Here is a 23,730-nt window from a genome sequence, read left to right on the forward strand (position 1 = left end):
TGATGCAACTTTGACTCGATTGCACTGGGTTCCATATAACCAAGTTCTCAGTGCCAGTCTTCTTCACCCCAAAACAAACAAGGTAACTGGTCAACTGATCCCCAATTGACCAGGCCCTTCGCACCTCTGCAAGTCCCCAGTAAGTGGTACCCCTGGTACCTAGGGCATAGGTACTAAAGCAGACCTCAAAGAGCTACAGCATATGCTGTGCCACTCTAAGGGACATAGCACCAAACCCCAAGGTGCTCTAAAAAGCGAAAACACGACATGGTACACACCTTGTGTGCCATGTCCTCTAATACTGCATGTAATATTTATGTCACCATTACAGCAGGCCTAACAGCCCTATGGTAGGGTGCATTATATTACATGGTAGAACATATCTGCATGTACAGATATGCCCCTGTGCTGGTCAGTTCAATTAATGACAGCAAAAGTGAACACGGACGCCATCTTAAGGTATGTACACAGCACTGGTCAAAAGGAGTTACCCAGCTACATAATGGCTTCACTGAAACCTATGGTGTTTGGTATCCCACACCTCGTATTAATACACCCACCCTTATTCCAGTGATGCATTTATTAATACATGCAGCCAGAGGCACCTTAGAGGTACCCCTGAACACCTACTGACTACTAGTGTATTGGCTGACAGGTGCAGACCAGCCTGCTACCACAAACGAGTTTCGGACCCCTGCAGGCGAGAGCCTACTCTCTGAGGGGCAGGGTTATGCTCACGTCTCACAGAAAGTGGTCATATAGAGGGTGTAGACACCCTAAAAGTATGTAGCTCATTGGCTACTGTCACTTCTCTTGGCACCCCTAAATTGAGTATTTATAAGGCACTACTGATGTCAGGAACTCAAATGCGATGGATCATGAAGAAGAGGACAAAGAAAAGTCGCAAGACAGCAAGAACTGATGACTGCTGTAGACTTTTGGGCCAAAGACTACCTGCACTAGTCTCGATAATTGTAACTGAATGAGTCATCCAGCAGCTAAACAACTACCAAGAACCCCGGTAGTCTGCCAGCCATTTGCAAATTGTCAGCAATTTCCCTTTGAGTACAGGAGCTACTCCCATGCAGTCCTCAGGCACCCAAGAAGCAGAGTCTAGTTTACTGTGTTGCCACTCTATGGCCAGTCTGAAGCAGCAGCTCCCTAGGAAGAGGAACCTGTGCTCCTGAAGGTCAGATCTGCTCTCTGCCCCCATCCCCCCCCCCCTCCCCCCTCCCCCCCCTCTGAGTGAGAGGACACTAGGATCAACCAGAGATGCTTGGGACCATTATCCGGGTTACTGGACCCTTTGCAGCAGCCAAGGCCTGTTTACATCCAGTCAGGACTAACAGCACTAAGACTATGCAGCCATAGAGGGGCATCCGCACCGCAGATACACACTTCCAGAATGGCCCAGCAGTCCTGTTTTTGCACCCTCAACCAGCGAGACAGACAACTGCATAGCTATAGGACACACAGAGACCAGCTGACATTTCCACTCTGCACCCGAGCGCCCAAGCCTCGGTACCAACAAACCGGCTGTGCCCTATTGCACCCAGGACCCTTGTGACCCGAGCCCCCCTACTGGGATCTCTGGACTTGTCCTCAAGTCCCCCTTTGCTGCCTGTTTCTAGGTGGCCCCCTTTCTTTCCACCAGCGTAGCTACCAACCCGACCAGCACCTCTGCACCTGGACGCCCCAGGGCAGGTAACAAATAACTGCTGGTGGTACTTTGGACCTTTGCCCCCCATGACCCTATGTCCGGAAGGAGACGCCCAGAAACCGACCGTAAATAACTGAATGCAACATATGCCTTTTCTGCCATTGGGAAGAATTGCTGTGCCCAGACACGTTCAAATTAACTGTTTACTTACGAAGTCCTTGGTATCAAAATATATATATATACAAATAAAAAGTTTCTAAATTGGTCTCAGATTTAGTCTTGAGTGTGTGTTTTATTTCTTGCCTCTGTGAGAACCACAAATGCTTTGCACTACCCTCTGATAACCCTGAACTGCTCACCCACACTGTCATAAAGGGGAGCATTTAGTGTTATAATTTTTGCCTATGTAAACCAATAAAGGCTGCATGGACTCCTTACGTGTACCTCATTTTGGTCTACTACATAAAGAGACAGTATCTTACAGCCACCCAAAAGGGTCCCACACTCAACCTGCAGGCAGACTGCCACTGCAGGATGAGTGAAGTGTTGCAAGCCATTTCGAAAACACAACATTGCCCACTCTGTGTGCAATGCCTGTGTACACTGCATGTACTATATGTAAGCCACACCTACAGCAGGCCATGAGAGCCCTGAGGCAGAATGCATTATATTACATGTATGGGTACTTCTGCATAAGTAGAAATGCCCCTGTGATGCCTAATTCCATTGCTAGACATTGCAAGTGTTCAGGAAGCCATTTTGATGACATGTTCTGAGCACTGGTCATTATTTGTTACCCAGCTACATAATGGCTTCACTGAAAGTGCTGGTGTGTAGTTTCAAACACCTTGTCCTAATATAGCTGTACTGATGCCAGTATCAGATTTATTAGGACCTGCATACAGAGGGCACCTTAAAGGTGCCCCCTGTAGACCTAATAGTCTTGTAGTGGGTGTGCTGACTGGTACCTTGCAGTCTGCCACCACAGACTGGGTTCCGATGCTCTGCAAGGAAGAGCCCGTGCTCGCAGAGCTCAGGAACAATGCCTACTCAGCAGCAAAAGATGTTCTCACCTCCTCCGGCAGGATGGCTAACAATTTAGCATTTCAAAGCCTCTGCATCTTTGAAATGCAACCCAGGCTTCATCCCAGACCTGGAAATTCCACCTCTGCGCTGGGGCGCATTTGGTACCAGAGCAGGCAGGAAATTAGTTATTCAGGAGGAGTGTTGCACCCACAGCCTATCCACACCCCTAAGGTGGGCTACCTGAAGTTAACAGCCATAGAAGGGTTTCACCATCATGTTTTTGGTGAAATAGGGACTTCTGGGTCAGGATTATGCCCAGTCCTCACAGGAAGTGGTCATGTAGGGGGTGTAGTCACCCTAGGGGTCGGTAGCCCATGGGCTACCCCTAAACGCCCCTAAGTTGAGCATTTAGGGGTCCCCCCCACACTATGTCCACAGATTCATCTTCCTGGGAACTGGAGGAGGAAAAAAAAAAGACTACACAAAGAATGAATATGCTACTTACCAGTATGCATCTGTTCTTGGCATGTAGGGCTGCTGACATTCATATCTGTGCATAGATCGCCGCCTAGTGTTGGGTCCGGATGATTGCACGTTTTTGTCCTGGAAGAGTCTTCGAAGTATCACGAGATAGGTGGCTCCTCCCCTGGACTACAGTGCGCATGGGCATCCTCTCCATCCTCAGATTGTTTTTCGCCATTGTGGCAGTGATGGAGTAGATACAGTAAGTGATGACCATGCTATACAGTAATTCTGAGTGCTGCAGCCGCTACAGGCGCCGGGGAGGAGGGTGGGCGATATGAATGTCAGCAGCCCTACATGCCAAGAACAGATGCATACTGGTAAGTAGCATATTCAGTTCGAGGCATGTGGGCTGCTGAATTCATATCTGTGCATAGATTATATAGCAGCCCCTCCATTAGCGGCGGCTGCCCGTGCCAGCTGCAGCAGTCTGAAAAAGAGTTTTGAGAACAGCCTGTCCTACAGCTCCCTCATGTTTTGAGTGTACATCTACGCAGTAGTGTTTGGTAAATGTATGTATAGTGGACCATAGTGCTGCTCTACAGATTTCCTGTAAAGGAATGTTTCCTAGGAAAGCCATGGACGCCCCTAACTTTCGTGTCGAGTGGGCTCGTGGGGGAATCGTTAATGTGCGTTTAGCTTTTTGATAGCAAATTTGAATACATTTAACGATCCATCTGGCTATCCCTGCTTTGGAAATGGCGTTGCCCTTGTGTTGTGGGGAAAAGGCAACAAAAAGTTCTTTTGTTTTCCTAAAGTCCTTAGTTCTGTCTATATAGTACATGAGGGCCCTTTTTACATCTAGTGTATGGAGCATTCTCTCTGCGACATTTTGTGGACTCTGAAAGAAAACAGGCAGTTTAATAGTTTGGTTCATGTGGAACTGTGATATCACTTTGGGCATGAATTTGGGGTTGGTACGTAGTACAACTCTGTTTGCGTGAACTTGTATGAATGGCTCTTGAATGGTTAGTGCCTGGAGTTCACTAACTCGTCTTAACGAAGTGATTGCCACTAAGAAAGCTACTTTCCAGGTGAGGAATTGAATCTGACATGAATGGAGAGATTCAAAGGGTGGACCCATTAATCTGGTGAGGACCACATTGAGGTTCCACACTGGTGCCGGTGGGTGTCGTGGGGGAATTACTCGTTTGAGTCCCTCCAAGAAGGCTTTGATGGCAGGCACTCTGTATAAAGAGAGGTGCTGCCTGTTTTGAAGATAGACTGCTATCGCGGTTAAATGGATACGTATTGAGTTGTATGCCAGATTGCATCGGTATAGGTGTAAGAGGTAACAGATGTTTTGAATGGATGCGTCCAGCGGGTTAATGTCATTGTTATTGCAGTAAATGACAAACCTCTTCCATTTAGCCGCATAGCAAGCTCTGGTAGTGGGTCTTCTGGCCTCCTTGATGATGTCCATACATTCAGGTGGCAGGTTTAGGTAGCCAAACTCTAGGACTTCAGGAGCCAGATTGCCAGGTTCAGCTGTTGCGGATCTGGGTGCTGAATTTCGCCATGGTTCTGCGTTAAAAGTGCGGGTTTGATCCGCAGCCTTTGATGCGGCACCACGGAAAGTTCTAGAAAGGTGGTGTACCATGGTTGTCGTGCCCATGTGGGAGCAACTAGGATGAGTGTTAGTGAGTATTGTCGCAGTTTGCGTGCCACTAGTGGTATCAATGGCGCTGGGGGAAAAGCGTACGCAAATCTGCCGGACCAGTTCATCCATATCGCATTGCCCTGCGACTGCGGATGTGGGAACCTGGCGGCAAAGCTTTGGCATTTTGCGTTTTCGTTTGTGGCGAACAGGTCTATCTCTGGATGACCCCACTGTTGGAAGTACGGTTTGAGTACTGACGGATGTAGCTCCCACTCGTGCATCTGGTGGCTGTGTCTGCTGAGCAGATCCGCCATCTGGTTGTCCTTGCCCGGGAGGTGTTCCGCCATGAGGAATATGTTCCTCTGAATGGCCCACTTCCACATGCTCTGAGCCAGATGAGACAACTGTGGAGAGTGTGTTCCTCCTTGCTTCTGTATGTAGTACATGGCAGTCATGTTTTCCGTCCGGATCAACACGACTTTGTTGCATAAGTGTACTTTGAATGCCTTCATTGCTAGGAAGATTGCCATCAGTTCCAGAACGTTGATGTGCATCTTCTTTTGTAGCGTCGTCCATAGTCCCTGCACTGTGTAAGTGAGTACATGAGCTCCCCAACCCTGGAGAGAGGCGTCCGCTGTCAGTATTATTTGAGGAACAGGCTCTTGAAACGGTCGGCCCTTGCAAAGGTTTTGTGGATTCCACCAATGCAGAGAGTTGTATGCCCGACCGCTCACCAACACTAGGTCTTTTAATTGTCCGTGAGCCTGATTCCATTGACGTGCTAAGCACTCCTGAAGCGGGCGCATATGTAGTCTCGCTTGCGGGACTATGAAAATGCAGGAGGCCATCATGCCTATCAACTACATGAACACTCGCGCAGGGAGGGAGTGTTGGGGTTTGAACTTGGAGATCAGCAGTTGCATGCTGTCGATTCTCACTAAATTTGGCTGAGCTGTGGCTGCCAGAGTGTTTATGGTCGCGGCCAGGTACTGTTGTACGTGTGCGGGTTGGAGATGTGATTTTGGGTAATTTAGTGAGAATCCCAGACTGTGAAGAAGGTGAATGGTGAGGGACATGTGGCTGGCACATTGCTGGGCTGACTTTGCCTGAACAAGCCAGTCCTCCAGGTAAGGGAAGACGTGAATGTGTTTACTCCGTAGATGTGCAGCCACTGTTGCTAGGCACTTGGTAAAGACCCTGGGTGCTGTTGTTACTCCGAAGGGGAGAACTTTGAACTGATAGTGATGCCCCTGAATAGTGAACTTGAGATATTTCCTGTGTGATGGGTGTATGGGTTTGTGGAAATACGCATCTTTTAGGTCCAGTGTGGCTAGGAAGTCTCCCTGACTGAGTAGCGGGAGAACCTGCTGTAGGGTGAGCATATGGAAATGCTCTGAGAGAATGTAGTGGCTGAGGGGTCTCAGGTCTAGTATAGGTCTGAGCGAACCGTCCTTTTTTGGGATTAAGAAGTACAGAGAGTACACCCCTGTCCCTTGTTGGTTGACGGGCACGACCTCTATTGCACCTTTTTGCAGCATACTTAGCACTTCCTGCTGCAATAATGCCAAGTGCTCTACGGACATGGGACGGTGCTCTGGCGGTATGTTGGGTGGAGTGGACGTTAATTCGAGACAGTAACCGTGCTGGATAATGTCCCTGACCCACCTGTCTGTGGTGATGTTTTTCCAGGCTGGCAGGAACTGTTGGAGTCTCCCCCCGACAGGTGTTATGTGGTGGGGGGGCAGGGAGAGGGCGTCACTGTTTGTTTTTGGGGGAGGACCTGGTGTTGCCGTAACCACATCCTCTGCCCTTGGTGCTGGAGCCACGGTATCCACCTCTGGTGGTTTTATCATAGTTACTTTGTGTGCTCCCTTTAGTGTACTGCTGCTGTGACCCCTGACCTCTAGCTGCTCCTCTATTCCCGGGGCGACGAAAGGAGCCACTACGAAACTGCTGCGTCTGCAGAGCCCCCATTGATTTCGCAGGGTCAGTGTCTTTTTTAATTTTCTCGAGGGTAGTGTCAACTTCAGGGCCAAATAAATAGTCTGGGTTGACCGGTTGATTTAAGATATTGTTCTGAATCTCAGGCTTGAAGCCTGAGATTCTCAACCATGCGTGCCTCCTCAACATGACGCTTGTGTTGATTGCCCGTGCCGCTGTGTCGGCTGCATCCAGTGCGCACTTGATGGATGCATTGGTAAGGAGTTGTCCCTCTCTGATAAGGAGCTCCGCTGCCTCTTTATATTCATCTGGCAAATGTTGTAGTAGTGATTCCAGTGTGTCGTAGTGGGACCTATCATAACGGGCCAGGAGTGCCTGTGTGTTGGCAATGCGCCAGATGTTTGCTGCTTGCGCTGCAATCCGTTTGCCTGATGTCTCCAGCACTTTGGACTCCTTGTCTGGGGGAGGAGCATCACCCGTTGTTTGTGAGTGGGCTCTTTTGCGAGCATTAGCAACAACCATGGAGTCTAAAGGTAACTGACCCCTAATGTACATAGGGTCTCCGGGTGCAGGCTTTTATTTCTTTTCGATCCTGGGGTTCAGCACCCGTGCCCTGGTTGTTTCTTTAAAAATGTCTTTGGCAGGTTTTAGAACTCCTTTTAACATGGGCAGAGTCTTGACAGTTTTTTCAGAAGAGGCGAAAGTGTCCACCAAGAAGTCTTCTTCGACAGTGTCAGAATGGAGTTCTACTCCATGATTGGCAGCAGCCCATTCTATGAGGGCATTAAATGCAGCAGTGTCCTCTGTGGGAGATGTCTTTATGTTATAAAACTGCGTGTCATGGGTATCTGGTGCGGTACCCTGGTCGGTGGGGTCATCCCATACCTGATCTGGGTCTTGCAAGTGATCATCAGGATCGATATCCCCAGGGTAGGTGGCATCATCCCCTACATAGTCCTCTCCTGCGTCCGCCTCTGAAGGCGTAGGAGAAAAGGACGGTGGATCCTGATGGAAGGGTTGAAAGTGTTCATGAAGCACTGGCTCTGAGCCTGCCGGCAATTTGTGTTTGAGAGGAATTTTGTAGGAGTCCAATCCCCTCTCTGGCGTGATTTTCCGCTTGCGGAGCAGCAACCTACCAGTGTTGGCGTCGATAAATTGTGGCTGTGAAGGCTCGAAATCCGTGTGTTCAGTGGATGGGGACCGTGTTTGGCGGACACGTGTCGGAATCTCGAACAGTTTCGGCGCCGTGGTCGGCGGCAACCCAAACGTGATGTTGGCTGGCGCCGAGTGTGCCTTCGCAGCCTTGTGCGTGTCGGGACCCGACGTAGAGTGGAGGGCAGCCCGTTCTCTGATGCGTTGCAACGATGCAGAGACCTGCTGCACGGTGTACGCAGATGGCTGCTTGGAGCCGATCGGCACCTTGGAGGTAGGCGTCGAAGCGGCTTCCGACTTCTTTGCAGTCATGGGGTCATCGATCCGAAGGGAGGCATCGACGCTCGGTGGAGTCGATGACTTGGCAGGCGCCGCCGTCTTCGACGTCGACGCAGACGGGGTGGCCACCTTGACTTTGGTGGTTTGGGCCGTAGTCTTTGGTGCCAGAGGCCGAGGCGCCTTGTGTGGACCGAGGGCCTTCTTCGGCTCGGCACCCGTATCCGCTGCAGTAAGCTCTGCACCGAAATCCCTACTTGCGCGGTCGGAGCCGGTGACCTTTGCCGGCATCGAAGGAGTGGAAGGCTTCGAGGCCTTCGAGCCGATCTCAACCAGTTTCACTTTCGGTTTCGATGGAACTGGTGCGATGGATGGTTTCGGTTTCGTTGAAGGGAATCCAGTCGCCTTCGATAATAATGGCTCTTGCGAAATGTTCGAGGCCGGGCCTAGAGGCGGGGCCGAAGAACCGTGAGATTGATCTCGGGTAAGGCCCGAAGGCGATCCCTCGACCTGAGCCTTATGACGACTTATTGTTGTGGCCTCCGTATCGACGGGTTGGCCTAGCTCTTCGCTGGAGCTATCTTCCTCGGGCCCCAAGGGCCTCATCGTAGTCTCCTACCTCTTCGACGACTTCTTCTCCCTGAAAGATCACCTCATCGTCGTCTTCCGATCGGGAGTCGTGTTCGGAAGCGGGGTTGGAATTTACGTCTTCCACGCTCTCGGCGTCCTCGTCTTTGGTGCTAAAGATGTTGGCCGGGGCAGGCGCCGATTTCTGCGCCTCCAATCTCGCTGCCCGTCGATTCCAGAGAGTCTTCTTCGAGCGTAATAGGGCACAGGCCATACATTTTGACTCATCGTGATCCGGTAAGAGACATTTGTTGCATACCGCGTGGACGTCGATGTGTGGGTATTTCGCGTGGCATAAAGGACATCTTTTGAAGGGAGTCCTCGATTACATCGATCGAAGTTCGATGTTCGGACTAAGCGGATCCGAAAAGCTTGAAGAAGGTGCTAAAGCACTAAAGAAACTAGTCGATACCGAACGGGAACAGTACCGACGATAACTAAAGGCCTTTTGGCCTTAAACTGAATTTTCCTAACTTGAGCTAAGATAAGCACATCCGAACCCAATGGCGAAAAAAAAACAATCTGAGGATGGAAAGGATGCCCATGCGCACTGTAGTCCTGGGGAGGAGCCACCTATCTCGTGATACTTCGAAGACTCTTCCAGGACAACAATGTGCAATCATCCGGACCCAACACTAGGCGGCAATCTATGCACAGATATGAATTCAGCAGCCCACATGCCTCGAACCCAAGGACGTGCACAGAAACTGGTGGCAAACCTTGCGACTTGCTCCTTAACAACTGCAAAGACCAGACTTGTCCTGCAGCTGTGCATCCTCCCCACTATTTACACCCACCAGGAGCTCCCCTGCACCAATACCCTGAGAACCAGGGAACCTGCACCAGCCAAGGCTTGTATCGCGCCCAGGCCAGACACCACCACCTCGGAAGCATTCCTGCACATCGGGGGATATCAGGACAGAGGAGAACCATGACTAGAGTGGTGCTGCTGTTTGTTTTTGTCCTCTCTGCAGATCTGTCAACAACCATTAGGGCCTCGTACTCCATTAGCCGGCCAGCAAAGTCCCTCTGCATCCAAGATTTACAGCCCATGACTTCGGACTGCGTCCCCTTGGCCTAGGGGTCACCCGAGTCCCCCTTTGGGTTACCTGGTCCTGCCCCCAAGCCCCTCCTTGGAGCCCTTGTTTCAAGTCCCATTTACATCAACAGTGAAGCGCTCGAGGCTACCATCCCGACCAACACCTCTGCACCCGGACACCCCAGGCAGGTAAAACAAACCTACTGGTGGTACTTTGGACATTTGCCCCCGTAGCACCTTAAGCCCCAAATGGCACCTCAGAACTCAGCTTGCAAGTACCTGTATGCTATCTGTGTTTTTCTCCAATAGGATAACATTGTAGCGTTCGAGGCTCATGCCTCAAAACGTTTTGAGTATTTTTCTATTTTCTTCTTAAATCGATATCTCCACTTGTACTGAAGTTATTCTAAAGACAGTGGTGTCGAAATTGTTATAAAAATCTACTGTATTTTTATACATTGGTTTTGGATTTCTTATTGAGTGTGTGAACCATTTATTGACTGGTTGTGCGTGAACCATGATTGTGTGTGTGCAACAAATGCTTAACACCTCTCTGATAAGCCTACGCTGCTCGAGCACACTACAACAAATAGAGCACTTGGGATTGGGTTGTCTGGACTTTTTGCATGGTGTGCCCTTACATTATCGTCACTACAAAAAAAGGCAGCTTCCTACACCTTGCCTATTGGGTGAGGTAGGAAAGCCTTAAACACTAGGTGAATGTCTAGAAGTTCCAGGTAGTTTATGTGAAAGCCCTGGAACTTCAAATCACGCTTTATTCAGTTGCGTTTAAAACCATGAAAGCACAGTATTTAAAAGTCAAATACAATAATCAGTAAAAATTAAGAATACATTTTTGACATAAAAGAATCAATCTTTCTGAATATACCTAAATCTCATCAGCTTTTAAAAAACAGGCAACATTAAAAATAACCTATTCATGAGATAATAGCTGTACAAACAAGAGAGCAGCACGGACTTGTGAAAATGTCATAGCCTACAATAAACGAAACAAAGGTTTTTCTTGGTGCATCAAAAAAACCTACATTACATCGTAAAATGCATTGTATTCTGCGGAGACACTGTCCCAGCTGCAAGGCCCAGTAAAAAAAACCTCGTGCCATCCACTAGGGAAAGCTAGCGATACATGCAATAGATGGAGTCTAAATCTGGTGAGCAAAAACGTGTTCCATTGTTATTTTTCACAATGGTTTAATAATGCTCGATCAACTGGGTCATATTCAACAAGACACAGAGGTACGATTGGTTTAAACAATTCCTACTGTTCTCTAGCCAACATTCTTCATTTTAAAAAATGATCGCCCGCCCATTTCAGATTATCCTTTAGCACATCTTCGGGGTTAAAAAAGAAAATTCAACCCTCCCCATACTTTGAAGCAACTATGCTGCAATTTCATAACAAAAAAGGTTTGAACACTAAAATACAGATTCATACCTAGCTGCTTGAGAAGATCGTCAATGATGGTCAGAACTCCATTCACAGAACTCTTGGCTTTCCTTGCATTTTCTTCAGCTTCTTGGGCTGCCTGTGAAGCCTGATAAAAAAAAAATATTCACACATTTAATCTTAAAATGGTCAGGATAAATATTCAAACCTGTTTCAACAATAATATAGACGATTAAGCATAAAGCAAGCAGAAACAAGAAGTGAACTGAGATGTTATTTCAGAAAAAGCAATGATTGTTTAGTTGGCTTAGTCAAAGATTTCCATGAACCTCAGGAGAACCTGTTGGGCACAAGATTAAAGTTGAAATAATTCAATCGTACTAATGCTGCATCCAGCAATTTCCCAACTCAAGACAACAGGAGACAGCCACAAACCAAAATAATATATTCAAATCCTCATCCCAGTGGTGTCTGAAGACCTGGATGCCTCTCATCAACATGGCAGAGTTTTTGACACGGACACAAGTAAATGCCATGCGCTTTCCTGAGTAACACACAAGCATAGCACAATATATTCAGAAATTACTGTCCTACTTCAAACCTACTGTACTTCAGTATAATCCTGGACAGTGCAATTCCTGAACCACTACAGACTCATTTTAAATCACATTCCATCCTTCTGCATAAAAAGTAGAGACTATCACAGAGGAAATAAAATTAATATAATTATGACCCTTGAATACAGGCATGCAGCAAGCCCAGATGATGCACTCAATGATTTTGTAGTGATAAATACTGAAGGGTGAACAAATATTTTATCTCAGCTGTTAAGGAGCAGGACCATCTGACCAAGAAAAAGCAAATCCTGACAGACCATGATTATTGAGCTGTAACTAGAAAAGTGATCAGACTAAATTGACAGCATGCCAAATGTTATCCTTGCTGCATGCCTCTTAGAAGGCTTTTGGGAAATTGGCTGTCCAATATTGGAAAGTGCATTGTAAATATTACTGACCTAGAACAGTAATTTGAGGTCGTATTTCTTAGATTCACTTAACGATTTAATTCCTAACTAGTGGCTAGAATATATATATTGTTTTAAGATAAAAAATACATTTTGACAAACCTGTCAAAAAGAAATCACTAGGACATCAACTAGAGGCCTAGAATGGCACTGACTTTGAAACCACATTCAGTTATTTTGCACTGGCACAGTCATATAAGAGGTAAGTATGCGTGGTGAAATATATAGACTAACAATTCTCATGTGGCAACTCTCCCACAACATGGCGAAGATGGTTAATCATATGTAAATATGTAAAAACAAAATTATTACTTACTGGATGGTGTAGATTTGCAGCTTGAAATTTTTTGGGGATCCACATGCTGTGCATCATTCTGATATCTAGTGTTTGGGTTCAGAATGTCTCCTTTTTACCCCGTGGCCGCCAACCATTGTTGGTTTGAACCAGTCTTCATGTGATGTCAGAAATACGCCCCGGAAATTACTGGACACAGCCGCCATCTTAAGATTCTTTTTTCTCGCTCTGGTTGACCGTATGCTCTTAAGTTGAGTTTGGATATACACCTATACTGCTGGAGGTGGAGAGGTTGCATGTGAATTTAGAAAATTCTTCAAGCTGCAGAACTACTCCTACTGGTACGTAACCATTGCATTTTGCAGTGTGAATCTTGTCTGGATTCACATGCTGTGCATTGACTACAGAGCAGTTTTCCTCTATGTGGGTTGGTTGGGATCTTTACAGTGTGTATTTGCAAACAATTGTTTCATTATTCTTTGTCCCACTTCTGCTACCCTATCAATCTGAATGCCCATGCAGTAGTGTTTTGTGAAGGTATATATTAATGGCCATGTAGCAGCTGCACAAAAGTCCTCTTGCACTACGCTGCTTAATAAGGAGAGTGTCACTCCTTTCTTCCATGTTGAATGCGCCTTTGGCTTTTCTGTCAGGGTTACTCCTGTCTTGTGACAATATTTTATTATTTATACTATCCACAATTAATGTGTTCCTTTGCTGACAGGGAGTCCTTTCTTCCCATGTGCGAAGGATACAAAGAATTGTTCTCCTTTCCGGATGTTCCTTTTTTCTCTCCGAATGATACATAATAGCCCTTTGTACATCCAACATGTGCACTGATTTCTCCGCTTGCATTTTAGGTTGTTGATAAAGGTTGGCAGGTCAATTGCTTGATTGACATGGAATTTTGATAGCAACCTTGGTAAAAATCTTGGGTTTGCTCTCATAACCACCTTGTCTCTATGTATATGTAGGTATAGCGCTTAGGTGGTGAGTGGTTGTATCTCAACTTAGCAAGGTGATCATGTTGAGAAAGGCGATTTTGAGGGTTAGAAACCGCAGTTGTGCATTCCTCTTGGTTCAGCTGGGTAAGGCCCACATTAAAATTTCATGTAGGCATTGGCACACTTCTTGGAGGTGCTTCTTTCTTTACCCCTTCTAGGAAGTGGTTCACCACTGGTGTGGTGAAGAAACCTCTAACAAAAAGGGGTCCCTTTTCACCTGAAATATTTATAAAAAATGTGTTTTCAGAAACCGGTAGTAAACAGGACTACCCATTGATCAAAAATAAAAAAGATTCACATATATATATATATATATATATATTTATAAATGTATCTGTTTTGATGTGTTTAATGGCTTTCTAGGGTTTTTAAAGAAAGATTTTAAATGTATGTTCACTTGTATTTTAATCCTGATTGCAATTTATCTATGTCTATTGAGAAGAATTGGTTTTTCCATCGGGCCCTTGATTTACAGGTGGGCCCTGTTAACTACCGGTTTCTGACAATTTTTTTATAAATATTTCAGGTGAAAAGGCAACCCCTTTTTGTTATTTGTTTATAGACACCCTGTCCATTTTCTTTGAATTAGGGTGACTCCCTTGTGGTTTGTGGTGAAGAAACCTCTAACCAGTATACCTTTGTGTATACTACCAGAAGCGGCTGGCACTGATCGGGGGTGGCGAGGGAAAGGGGGCTACATTTTATTTTAAAAACTTGCTTCCTGTCCGCGTCCCGTCTCTCCACTCCTCCAGCCGGAACATGAAGGACCACGGAAACACCCAGGCTCCCCTGAGCCAATCACAACACTGCAATGCAGCATTGTGATTGGTCAGAACGCCATGGTTCGGCGCTCAGATGGGGTATGGGGGCCTGGACATGTCCTCCACCCAGGCTGTAATGCAGCCTGGGTGGAGAGCATGCTATGTGCACTTGAATGTTTGGCCGGCCCGAGACAACCGGCCAAACATTCATGCACATGTAGGGAGTGAAAACCGCTCCTCCCCTCCCCTGCTCCTTCAGCAGAGCAGCCCGCCGCTCCCCCCAAATCAACGGTGCCAGCAACTAGAAAAAAATGACAATAACATTGAGTTATCATTTTATTTTTTCTTACACTGCTGAATAGCCTTGGGGCAACGTTCCTCCGCCTTTGTGAAGGAGCTGCCACTGTATACTACCATGGCTGCTAAGTGGACTTTGATAGAGGCATAGTCGAACTGTTTGTCTAGTAGATGTATCTGTTATCTAATGACTGTGCCCTTGTGTCCAATCTGTTTTTTTCTGGTCTGTTACACCAAAGTTGGAATCTCTTCCATTTGCTGCTGCAATACTTCCTTGTTGATGGTCGCCTTGTCTCTTTTAGAATCTCCATTGCCCTTCTTGGCAACTTGAGGTGCACAAATACTAAGTCTCCAGGAGACATGCTGCCAGGTTGAGGGCGTTTTGTTCTGGGTGCCACACATGCCCCCCGCCACCCCCCCTTAATTGATATCAGGTCTCGGTGTGCTGAGACTGATATGTACTCCTTTGGAATGTTTCCATGAGGTCTGAGAACAATGTCTGTTGAGCCCATTGTGGGGCTATCTGGATCAAGTTGACTTGCTACCGTCTGCACTTTTGGATTACCTTCAGTATCACTGGAATTGGTTGAAAAGCATATGCAAATCTCCCCGACCAATTTATCGACAGGGCATTTCCCAGTGACTTTTTTTTATACTTTAACTTTCTTTATTGGCATTTTCAGTATTACGGTACAGACATCAGTTAATTTACACATTTTGTCATAGCTGCTTATCTTAGAAAGTCAAAAAGAAGAAATGAGACATTCTACCCTTTGTTTTCCATACATCACATACCTACGACAGTATTCTGGCATGTTATTTATATCATCATATTTTGGCCTCTCTTACATACATCTTGTGGTTTTGTGTTATACCTCGACGTGGCACACGGGTCATTCTTTACACACTGTCCCGGCAAAAAGGTTTGTCCACAAAGCTCCATTCATTATTTGTAACTACCATTCAGTTGTCGAATATCTATTTCTCCTTTTCATCACTTCCGATACTCTGTAGGTAACACTTGAAGGGTTTCCATATGTCTCGGGCCAGGAGCTAGGTGGGACTAACTCTGCATATATATTATTTTGCTCCTGACAGGATTCCCCAGTGACTCTGGGTGGGAGAACGTGGATGAGAAGCTTTGGCATTTCGTGCTCTTGTGTGTTGCGAAGAGGTTAACTTGCAGAGTCCCCTAGATCTGGAAGATCTGCATTGACACTTCTTGTTTTAGTTCCCACTTGTGTGGTATTTGCTTTCCTGTTTAGCCTGTCAGCTTCTGTTTTTTTTCTTCCTGGTAGGTATATTGCTACTACCAATAGCTTGTTCACTATCACGCATTTCCATATCTCTTGAGCCAAAGCTGATAGTGGGTGGGACTTGTCCCGCGTTGTTTGCTCAAGTAATGCATTGCCATTGTGTTGTCTGTTTGAAGACCGTCCTCCCCATTACATGTTTCTGGAAGGCCTTAAGTGTCAGAAAAATCTTTAGCTCCAGCACATGTGTTGCACTGCTTTCTTGGGGACAAGACACCGCCGACGTTCAGCTTGCCCATGTAAGCTCCCCATCCCTTGTGAGATGCATCCGTTGTGATGGTCACGAAAGGAGTTGGTGGTTTGAATGGTTTCGGTTGTAATGTTATTGCATACTTTTCCTGGAACGCTATCACCCCTGGCCTTTCGTTAGTTCTCCAATCCATTCAAATTGAGTTTGTGTGTTTTCTACTCACAAACAGTTGCCTGCTGACTGGCAAACGGGGTTCCCCGTTTGGGAGTCTTAGCCTTGATTAATAAAACCCTTTGTTTAATGCTTTGGTGTACGACTTCCACATTATTTTGGCAACGATCTGCTAGTTATGCAGGCGTTGTGAGGACTCTTAACATAGTGGATGCAGTCAACCCACGTTTTCAATTAAGAAATATGGCTCGTGAATGGCAGGTGTAGCGCATATTCCCCCAAGTGCTTTCCTCGTGGGGGGCCCACTCAAATACTCAGCTGTCTTCAATTTGAGTGGCGCCTATGCACACTACATGAAATGGGCAGGGCATGGGCTTTGGTGTAGAAGCAATTATAAACGCCTGCCACTGTCAGTGCATTTTATGTGTTTAAGTGTTGGGGCCCAAGTGCTCCTCGATAAATAAGTGCCTATCGCTAGAGTGTTTCCATTTTATGCTTTATTCCCTTAGCTCGAGACTGAGTAGGGGCGGAGTTTCAGTGATGGGATTTTTAGTCAAAGGCTGCGTACAGTTTATTATGGCATCATTCAAAGTCTTTGTTGAGCGCACACCGCTACATTGTATCGGAGTCCCACATTTCCTTGGGAACCACTGATCACTGCGAGCGTGACCGTGTGCTTCCTGCTGGGGCTGGAACATGCTCTGCTGGAATAATCATTGTGCGCCATTATCTCCATTGTGTAGGCCGCTTCTCCCTGGCAAAAGAGGATTCATGTTGAGTGTTCCCGTCTTCAGTGTTCAATGACAGCTCAAGCATTCAGCAGCACCGTCAGAGTAACGTAGAGTCAATTTCTGGGCACAGTCCTCTACTTCATGGTATTACCAGCAACATTCACGGATTTTAAGAAACTAGTTATAACTACATTTCCTTTGGATTATGTTCAGGATCTCAGCTATTAGGAAATATTGTTGTAACTGTATGGTGTAACTGTATTTACTACTGCCTGGAATTTAGTCGACTAATGTTCGAGCGATATTTCAACTTAGTTTGCACTCATTTATTTGGGCCTTGCCACTGGGGTATCCGCTGCATCAGTCATCGAGTTGATCAGCCATAACTCCACCACCATTATTGCTCTCTCAGCCTGGTACCCCATCTATAGAGTGGGTGGATATTTTTGACAATTACCTGGAAGCCCTAGATGTCTGGAATTTTCCTCTAGTAGGAAAAGGACCATGTTACTAAGCACTCTTGAGAAAAAGGGTCGGCACATATTTAAATAATTACCCAAAGAAGCTGGTCAAGCAGGACGCATGTGAGAAAGTGCCGCTTTAGCATGGTTAAGCCCCCACTTTTTGCCTGGTATTGATGTGGTTTCAAATGTAGAGCACAGGATCCCTGCCAACCAGGTCCCCTGTGCGAGTGCTGCTTCCGTTAAATCGAACCCCCAATTCGTACTTCTGCCCCCTGTAAGTCCTTAGTAAATGGTACCCTGGGTACCTAGGGCCTGGAAGCTGAAGAGGGTCCCTTGGGACCCCTCCCCCCCTCACTGGGACAATGCCACTGTGAGGGAGAAAACGACAAAGCCGACATGGCACCATGCCTGGGTGCCATTCCAGCTAGCATTGACTGACAGTATAGCTAAGTCATCCCTCAAGCAGGCTTCACAGCCTTAAAGCAGAGTGCACTATAATGCAGGTGAGGGCACATCTGCATGAGCAGATGTACCCCTACAAATTTGGGCACCATTTCCCAATATTGTAAGTGCCAGTGAAGCCATAGAGAGTACATGGGTTGGGAACTCGAGTTCCACAACACCATGATGGCTTTACTGCATACAAGAGTGTTTGGTACCAAACTACTCCTTTCAATAAATTCACACTGATGCCAGTGTGGGATTTATTGTACCATGTACCCAGAGGGTAACTCAGAGGTGCCCCCTGAATCCCTACCAACCCTGGTGTGGTCTCTGACCAGCTGTAGGCAGCCAGCCAGCCAACACCAGGCATATTTCTGGACTCCTGGGTGGAGAGCCCCTACTCTCTGGGACCAGAAACAATGCACATCCTGGGCAGAGGTGTCATGCCTCCTCCCCTGGGATGGTCCAGTGCTCGAAGAGGGAAGCTTCAAAGGCCTGCCGCCTTTGTAATGCGACCCCCAGCCTAAGCTGCTAGCAGCAGATAGCAGCCCCTGGTTTACATCCCCATTTTGGGCAGGAAAACCGTCAAAAAAGATAGGCGGTGTGTCCATCTCTGCTAACCCCACCCCTAAGGTGGGGGGGAAGCGAGGTGAAGCACAACTTTCAGTCCCTGGCATGTTGAAGAGGGGGTGGGGGAACCCCTCCAATCAGGGTTAGGTGAATGCCCCCTCCCATAAGAGGGTGACATAATAGAGGGTGAAGCCACCCCAGGTAGGTAAACAACGTTTACCACGATTCTTTTTCCCCGCATAGAATCATAACGCGGTTGTTACAACGACCGCGTTGTGATTCCGCATACCATTACTTCGCAAGTCGGAATAACGACTTGCCGGGTGGGGGGGGGGGTATGGGAGGGTTGGAATAGTAAATTATACTATTCCAACATCCAGCACCACCCCCCTGCAAGTCGTTGTTCCGACTTGCGGAGTAATGGTATGCGGAATCACAACGCGGTAGTTGTAACAACCGCGTTGTGATTCTATGCGGGGAAAAAGACAGCAGGATAACCACATACATTCCCCCAGGTAAGGTGCCCATAGGCCCTACCTGCTACTCCCCTAAAACTCCTTCTAAATTTAGTATTTATGTGGCTCCCCCAGATCTGACCCTCAGATCTGTGACAACCTAATGAGAGAAGACACCCTGCAGCAGACGACAACTGCCTTGGCCCAGTCCTACTGGCCTGTCTCTAGCTTCGGCGACCTGTCTTGCAACAACGACCCCGAAAACCCCTGGCAGGACTGCTGCCTTCAATAAAGGCTCCAATATCCAGCGGACCTGTCCAGAAGAAACAACCTCCTAAGACTCTGGATCCAGGCGGATCCGCTTCCCCAGCCCACCCTGCACCCGATGCTCCCGGCCCGAGTGAGTCACCTGTGCAGTGAAGTCTCCCCAGTGATCCTGACCTCGTGTCCTGCGTTGGCTGACCTCTCCTGCTCTCCATGACGGCGCCTGCAGTGTGAATCCAGAGGTACCCCGCGACCGTCTCCAGTAAGAAGACTCCGGTGTCCAAAAGCACCCCAGCACCCTAAGCCCCTGGGCCTTGGTGAGTGGAACCGATGCTGCCCATACAGCCACCTACATCCCAACTTACCTCTGCTGTCGCTAGTCTAGCTCCTGGAACCTCCGGTGCCAAGCGTGCAGCCTCTTTACCATCAAGAAGATCTTCACAGAAAAGCATTGGGCGCCTGTTGTTGAATTTGCACCCTGCACCCCCTGTGCTGCTAGTGGTATATGTTTGGTGCTGCTTTGTGCCCACCCCCCTCTGCCCCATGCTTACCTAACCACCAAAGCTTGGCCCCTGTGTAGGAAGCTGCTCCTTTTTGCATGGGATACCCCCACTTTTTGCCTGATGTTTGATGCTCCTTGACTAAGTGCGCCCTGGGTTCCTGCTAATCATACCCAGGGCTGGTATTCTTTCCCTAAAACAGTACCTTGTACCCCCAATTGGCACATTTTTGGTCACATGTAAGTCCCTTGTAAAAGGTAACAAGGATACCAAGGGTAGTGTGATCAGGGAAGGCCTCTAAGGACTGCAGCACATATTGTGCCACCCTTAAGAGGCCCTGTACATTCATACACACACACACACACACAGGCACTGCAGGCGGATACCTGTCCCGAGATGCACTGGGCATAAGTCACAAGTGTGGATCAATCACAAATCTCAAGAAAGTTATTGTTTGAAAAAAATTTTTTTGCTTCAATGATTGCAGTAACATATTGTTAGATAGGAGTGATTTTATATTATTATTTGTCAATTATTAACAAGGAATAACTGTTTTGTTTAATACATCACATGAATGTGTTCCCCAGTTGGTAAATATTTAAGATACATCTCTTTAGTAGTGCACACCTTGTCCAAGCCACCTCAGGGGCTTGGCCTTGTTCTTTTACACATACCTGTGTGCCATGCCTACAACCCACTGCCTATGGTATAGTTAAGACACCCCTCTAGCTAGGTGCACTATGCAACTGGCGAGAGTACAGTTGCATGAGCACTGTACCCCTATAGTGTCTAAGTCCATTGTTAGAAATTGTAAGTGCAGTTTGTCATTACGAACTCCACAGCACCATAATGGCTTTACTGTACTTTGGGAAGTTTGGCATCAAACTTCTCAGCCCATTAAACCCACACTGATGCCAGTGTTGGATGCCAAATACACTCAGAGGGCATCTTAGAGATGCCCCTTGAAAAACAACCTAACTAGTATCCTGGCCAAGTGGAAGCTCGCCAGCTGCCACCCCAAGACATGTTTCTGGACCCCTGGGTGGAGAGCCTCCCGTTCTCGGGTTCCTGAAACAAGGGTGGGCAGAGGTGCCAAGCCTCCTCCCCCAGGATGGGGAGGGTCCACAAAGAGGAAGTGTCATATGCTTGCCGCCTTTGTGAGCTGACCCAGCCATTTGCTGCACTCCGCAACTGGCCCCCACTGGTTCTAGCCCCCAGTTTGAGAGGGAGGATCAGCGGGAAAACGAAGATATTCAGGTGTAGGAGGAAAGGCGAAGCACAACTCAGTCCCCACCATCTTGAAGGGGGGATCCAGACAACTGGAGGGTGGCATAATAGGGGGTGTACCTACCCCAATGAAGGGACCCATTGTTCCTGACCTATACCTACTTGAAACACCCCTACATTTAGTATTTAGGGGCAACCCCAAACCTTGCCGCCTCAGACAAGCAAGAATAAGGACAACTGACTTGTCGTCAGCCCTACCGGCCTGTTCCGACCTCGACCGGCTCCAGTGGAATCCAGGTATGTCCTGCAGCCAACAGCTTCCAGAACCCGGAGGACCTGCCCTGCCTTCCTTGCAAAGACGGTCTCCAGTGAGCACTGGACTTGCTCAAGAACCAGACTCTGGGTCCAACCAAATCCGCAAGTCTGCCCCACTCTGCAGCCAACGCCCATGGCTCAACACCACAAGGAGGTCCACCCAGCGAACCTGACCTGGGATCTGGTGATCCCTGACCTACCTCAAGCCTCCCGATGATGCGTGCTGCCTCTCTCTGGAGGGTCCCCCCGACCACGAACAAAGCTGGTAAGGGAAACCAAACGCCTAAAGACACCCGTGCAAACGCCCCACGGCGTTGGGTAGCCCAACCGACACTGTCCAGGCAACACCCTGCATCCCAACTTACCTCTCCAAATGGCGGTCGCCTCCAGGAAGTCAGTGGTTGTCTCCAGGAAGTCTCCTTGCCTGAACCTGTATCTTTGTTCGACCGGAGATCTCCCATTGAAAACAGGGCATCCAATGCCGATCGAGCACCTTGAACCCGGCCGCTCCCGTGCGCCTTGTGTGCTAACTTGGATCCCCCTTTGCTCGGAGCTTAACCATAGGAGCTTTGCTCCCTCAACCCTGTGGCTTGCCCATGAGCAGCCACCAACCGAAGCCCCACTAGCCCCATAGGCTAACATTAGGCTTCAGCATTCCTCAGCTAGCCGCCCTAGTGCCGCTGAGGGTGCTTTTTGAGTGCATCCTTGACCTTGGGGAACCTCTTGTTCTAACCCCAGAAACACAACCCTCAAGACCATTTACTTAACTGCAAAGCAATAACCTCCTTTTCTCCGTAGGATTGCATTGACTGTTTTACATTGGAAAAGATCCAAGTGTTGAGGGTGTTTGTATGGAAACGTGAATAACTGTTTTAATGATAACTGTTTTACCTACCTTTTATCTAGGAAATGTCCCAGTGTGATATCTAGGCATATCACACCGAGTAGAAAAGGTAATCCAAGAGTAATTTCAACTGTATTTGAATATTTTACAAACCTGAAACAAAAGTCATTCTCATCCAGCTTGCTTGTTGATCAATCTGTCTTGAAAAGTACAATTCTATTTACTTGTACCAAGTCCTGCTTGGTTCTAAAAAATAAAATACAACTAATGAAATATTTTTAATACAAACAATTGGATTGAGTTCAGTCTTTGCGTGTATGATATCATTTCTTGCCTGAGTGTACAATAAAAGCTTAACACTAACCTCTGATAAAGCCTTACGGCTTGCCCACACTACCACAAATACAGAGTAAGGTATTATCTATTTTTACCTCCGTAAGCCTTTGGGGGACGCACTAAACTCTGTGCACACCATACCTTACTTTGGTATAGTATATACAGAGCCAGCTTCCTACAGCACCCGCTTCCTGGCAGGGTAACTGGACGGCCAATTACCACTGACTTGGACATTGTAACTCTGAAAGTACCCTGAACAGCACTATTTACTTTTGTGGAATCCCTGTTTTTTTACTGGCGGGGTTTAACCCACAGAGCTGCATCTAGGATCAGAAGTGATAATAACAGAGGGCTAGGCTTGTCATGGCTAAAGTAAAAGAAACACCCCCAAGCATTGTAAAAAATGTCTGAGAATGTATCTTTTTATGTCATTAAGCCCTATTCTTATTTGCAGAAATTGCACAGACTGGACACAGTTTATGGAATACTATTTACTATGTTGTGCCGTGTCTTTTTCTAAACACTACCAACTCCTAGACTAAGCACTGTCTGCTCGATTTCAATACCCATACATAGATAGTACATAAAGTGAACAACCTGGCAGTCCATTTGGAGAGCAACAGTACTGGTGGGCTTGAGCACCAGTAGTAAATGACAGTACATGCACAGGATACTACAAGGGGCCACTCCATGCCTCAACAAAGAGGTCTCTCACTATGGACACCTTCTAAAGAATTACTCCTGCAGGGGCATCAGTCTTTTGGGTCCATCTACACACTTAAAAGCAATTGTTAATTTCTTTCCAGCAGAACTGTGTGTGGTGTCTTACTATGGTGATCCTGGAACAGGGTTTTCATTTGTTTCACAAATGAGATTTCACCTAGCCACTGTGGTATAGGATGAAGTGGCCATCGAAAAAATGCTTTCCTATGATGATTAATATTTTAAAGCAAGTAAACTTTTTCAGGATCTATTGATGGAGAGGTTGTCAGCCTTAATAAAGTTTTCTGGAGAACCTCAAAAACATGGCGACTGATATAAGGAGTTACTGACCCAATATCTCTTTCCATTCACAGCCAAAATGAAGTTCACATACCATCCCTGCCATCATCATGTCCTGGTCTGCTTCTGCCTGCTTCTTCTTGAGCTCCTTCTCTGCACCTTCTAGCTGTGTGAGCATATCCCCCACTTCCTTGTCCAAGTCAATTGCATCAGAGAAGGTCTGGTTGGCATCAGACTTAGTTTTGGCAGCATTCTAAAAAAAGACAAACAGG

The 23,730-nt window shown here is 47.2% G+C and overlaps 2 protein-coding genes across 2 annotated transcripts in view; one reads left to right on the forward strand and one right to left on the reverse strand.

Annotated features, from left to right (window-relative positions):
• Nucleotides 1-23,730, forward strand: part of LOC146833833 (uncharacterized) — a 338,179-nt gene that overhangs the window by 92,280 nt on the left and 222,169 nt on the right. The window lies entirely within an intron of this gene.
• Nucleotides 1-23,730, reverse strand: part of LAMC1 (laminin subunit gamma 1) — a 329,476-nt gene that overhangs the window by 4,223 nt on the left and 301,523 nt on the right. The window contains exons 26-27 of the mRNA XM_085601731.1: nt 23,553-23,711; nt 11,300-11,399 (exon numbers count right to left, since the gene is read on the reverse strand). Coding sequence (XP_085457857.1) covers nt 11,300-11,399; nt 23,553-23,711 — 259 coding nt within the window. The remainder of the gene's footprint in view (nt 1-11,299; nt 11,400-23,552; nt 23,712-23,730) is intronic.

This window comes from Triturus cristatus, chromosome 4_2 (assembly GCF_964204655.1).
Source record: "Triturus cristatus chromosome 4_2, aTriCri1.1, whole genome shotgun sequence".
Classification (NCBI taxonomy): Eukaryota; Metazoa; Chordata; class Amphibia; order Caudata; family Salamandridae; genus Triturus; species Triturus cristatus.